Source organism: Vicia villosa, linkage group LG6, assembly GCF_029867415.1.
Source record: "Vicia villosa cultivar HV-30 ecotype Madison, WI linkage group LG6, Vvil1.0, whole genome shotgun sequence".
NCBI lineage: Eukaryota > Viridiplantae > Streptophyta > Magnoliopsida > Fabales > Fabaceae > Vicia > Vicia villosa.
In genome coordinates this window covers 128,938,911-128,942,401 of record NC_081185.1, presented here as the reverse complement: position 1 = coordinate 128,942,401, position 3,491 = coordinate 128,938,911, and the positions used below count along the sequence as shown (strand labels likewise).

Below are 3,491 nucleotides of genomic sequence, written 5' to 3'. Positions count from 1 at the left end.
GTCGAGTATATGGACCCTTTACGAGTCTGAGTAGACTCGCGAGTTTGACAACCTTGTAGGTAGGTAATATTTTTTTGTTGACAAATTATAGTAATAGTCTTTGTGTAATTTTTTTGTCAATTAGAATCCAGCTGACATGTAGAAACGGTCACAAACTAGCCAACGTTTACATACTAGCCAACGTTACTTTTTCTCAAATATCCAAATATTTCTGACACCGTGGTTTTGGTTAAAGTGTATGATTGGTTGGAAGTTGCCGATAATTATGCTCTTAGAGTAATATATTTATAGACTACATATTTTGTATAATTTTACAAATTTATTAGTAAAAGAGAGAAATAGTTAATGTGTATGTAATTGTATTTATCTGTGATTCTAGAAAAATATGTAATATAATTAGGGATATGTTTAAAAAAAAATAATCAATATATTCTAATATTTTAAAAGTTGAAGAGAATAATTGGGTAGAATGTAGTAATAAAATTGAGAACCATCATTTAAGCCTTTAATTTAGTATCATCCTTTTTGGCATTTCAAAACAAAATGCAACATCAGAGTTATAACTATTGAGGATGGCAAAGCTCTCCCTAAAAGAGTTCTTTACTATATCATCCAAGTGAGTGCAACAACAACAACATAATTCTAACACAATCACTTCTTTAATATGGCATGAAAAATCACTTTAACCACTTTTATTATCCCTTACCACTTGTATCATCACCTCTCTTCACATCCACACCTCAACACACACATCCCCCTCTTTCCCTTACCTCACTTGCACCCTCACAGGCAACCCATTTTTCATCCTCAATGTCAAAGACAAAACATGTTCAGGAATCTTCTCTTTCTCCACCGCAACAACCTCAAACCTCTCCATCACAGAAGCTGCAATACTCTTCATCTGAATATACGCCATTTCCTTCCCCAAACACATCCTAGGCCCCGCATGAAACACCGGAAACTTAAACGGACTCTCACTTCTACAAACACCAACACCACCCTCACCCTCCTCATTCTCCAACCACCTCTCAGGTTTATACTCATTACAATCTTCCCCCCACACACTCTCCATTCTCCCCATAGCATAAGTATGGTAAGAAATAAACCAATCTTTCTTCATTCTAGTCCCGTCCGGCAAAACATCGTCGTTCAAACACGCCTTCGTATCAACCGGAACCGGAGGATACAATCTCATCGCCTCCGTAATCGCCGCGTGTAAGTATTGCATCTCCCTCAACTCCTCAAAACCAAACACAGCCATTTTGTCGCCACTTCTTGAACGCACCGTTTCGATTTCTTTCATTACTTTCTCTTTAACATCGATCCTAGAAGATAGGATCCAGAAAAACCAACTCAATGCAGCAGAAGTCGTATCGCGTCCCGCTAGAATAAAGCTTATTACAATATCACGTAGAAACTCCGGCGAAGCTTCTTCTGTTGCGATCATGGTTTTAAATTGCGGTTGCGGCTGCGGATGCGGTTGCGGTTGCGGATGTTGCGATTGCGGTCATTGCGCTTGTTGCGATGCGCATTGCGGCCGTTGCGGCGTGAATTTTTAAAAGGAAGCGTTTGAAATATTATATTGAAAAACACTTAATGTTATGTTTTTTCATTATATAAGAAGGAAATTGAGTTTTAGAATTCTAATATATTGATTTTTGATGAGAATACTTAAAAAAACATGATTAAAATTGTCCTATGGGATTCCTAATACATCCGGAGGCGCGATTTCAAAATCACACCGCAATTGCGGTCCGATGCGGTTGCGGAGCCAACCGCATCCGCAATATTGCGGGTGCAATTGCGGTTGCGGACCGCAATTTAAAACCATGGTTGCGATGAAACGTGATAGTAAATCTTCACCTTTTCTGGAACCGTTTTTCTCTTCCATTCTTGACCGTATGATCTCGTCAGCGAATTTATGGACGGTTGCGATTGATTGTTTCAATCTCCCTTCTGCTCCGACGTTGAGAATTTTTTGCACTTTCCATAACATTGGGAAAAGGGACATGAATCTTCCGGAGCTTAACACTGCGGCGTCTTCGAATGCGCGCATGAATGAGGCGTTTCCGGCGGGTCCGTCACCGCTGAGACATTCAGGATCGACGTTGAAGGCGAGTTTGCAAACGTTATCGAATGCGAAACATTCTAAGATATCCTGCAAATCAAGGATGTTATTTTTCTCCGCTGCTTTGGAGAGAATCGGAATGAGCCTAGTTTGTGTTTCTACTGTTACATTTTCGATGATGAAGTTTCTTAAGGACTTCGTGTTGAATTCGTAGCTGGCGGTTTTTCTCTGAAGCTTCCAGAGATCACCGTCGGAGTTAAAGATTCCTGTGCCGAGAAAATCTTGGAGGAAAGAGATGAATCTTTCGCCTTTCGGATAGTTTTCGAATTTGGTTTTTAAGATGTGTTGTATGTTATCTGGGTTGGCTGTTAGGACACCGTGGATTCTGCCAGGGCGGCAGAATACGGCGGTGTTGGTGGGACAGGCGCGGAGGACTTGGGTAGACCATTCGAGGAAGCGGTGGCGGTTTGAGATGAATGAGGGTAAAGCTCCGAGGAGAGGGTAGGTTTTGAAGCCGGGTTTGTTTGATATGGTGAAGAAACAAAGGGAGAGATAGAAGAAGAGAATAGATAAAATGGATATGAAAAATGATTGGAGGGAGAAGAGTTCCATAGTTTGAGGTGATAACTTTGTGTGTGTGATTGATATGTGAAGTTATAAAGTGAAGGAGATAACTATAATTTATATGAAAAAACGTTTGAATTTTGTTGGTACTTGCATCTAATTTAACCAATCAAATAACAAAATTATCTTTTTAAAGAAAAATGTTTTTAAAGAACAAATTATAAAAACATTAACTAAAATGTTCTTAAAGAACAAATTATTTTTAATTAATGTTATTACAGTTAAATATAGAAGAAAGTTATGACTAATTATAAAAAATTTCTTTTTAAGAAAATGTTTTTGAAGAAATTTAAGAATACATTTAAATAATTAACTAGGTGGTTCTAGAAACTTTTTGATTTTTTTTTTTATAATTTAATTGTATATAAATATACATGTGAAATTATTTAAGAAAATGGTTTAGAGAAAATTTAAGAATAAATTAAAAAAAAATACATTAACTTTGTGGGTCTAGAAACTATTTAAAAAAATATTTTAATTAAATTTATTGTAGTTAAATATACATGGGAAATTTTTTAAGAAATGGTTTTCAGGAAATTTATGAATAAATTAAAGAAAAACATTAACTTTGTGGTTCTAGAAACTATTTTTTTAAAAAATATTTTAGTTAAATTTATTATAGTTTTTTTTTTTGACAAATTTATTATAGTTAAATATACAGAAAATTGTGTATAAATCCTTTTTAAGGAAATGTTTTTGAAAACATTTAAGAATAAATTTAAAAAAAAAAAAAAACATTAACTTTGTGGATTTAGAAACTATTTTTTTAAGGAAGTGTTTTTAAAACATTTAAGAATAA

General features: G+C 35.3%; 1 protein-coding gene across 1 annotated transcript; it reads right to left on the bottom strand.

Moving 5' to 3' along the window:
- Positions 1 to 401: 401 nt before the first annotated feature.
- Positions 402 to 2,709, bottom strand: LOC131612357 (cytochrome P450 CYP94D108-like). The gene is made up of 2 exons (XM_058884153.1): positions 1,816 to 2,709; positions 402 to 1,434 (listed from the first exon to the last, which is right to left on the bottom strand). The coding sequence occupies exons 1-2, from the start codon at positions 2,678 to 2,680 to the stop codon at positions 767 to 769; spliced, it is 1,533 nt and encodes a 510-aa protein (XP_058740136.1). The 5' UTR covers positions 2,681 to 2,709; the 3' UTR covers positions 402 to 766.
- Between the last annotated feature and the right edge of the window lie 782 nt (positions 2,710 to 3,491).

What these genes read in the sequence shown, in the direction of transcription:
- LOC131612357 (XM_058884153.1), bottom strand. Translation starts at nt 2,680, where the DNA reads ATGGAACTCTTCTCCCTCCAATCATTTTTCATATCCATTTTATCTATT. An exon ending in AACCATGGTTTTAAATTGCG is followed by an intron (nt 1,435 to 1,815) that starts GTCCGCAACCGC and finishes TGATCGCAACAG; the next exon opens with AAGAAGCTTCGCCGGAGTTT.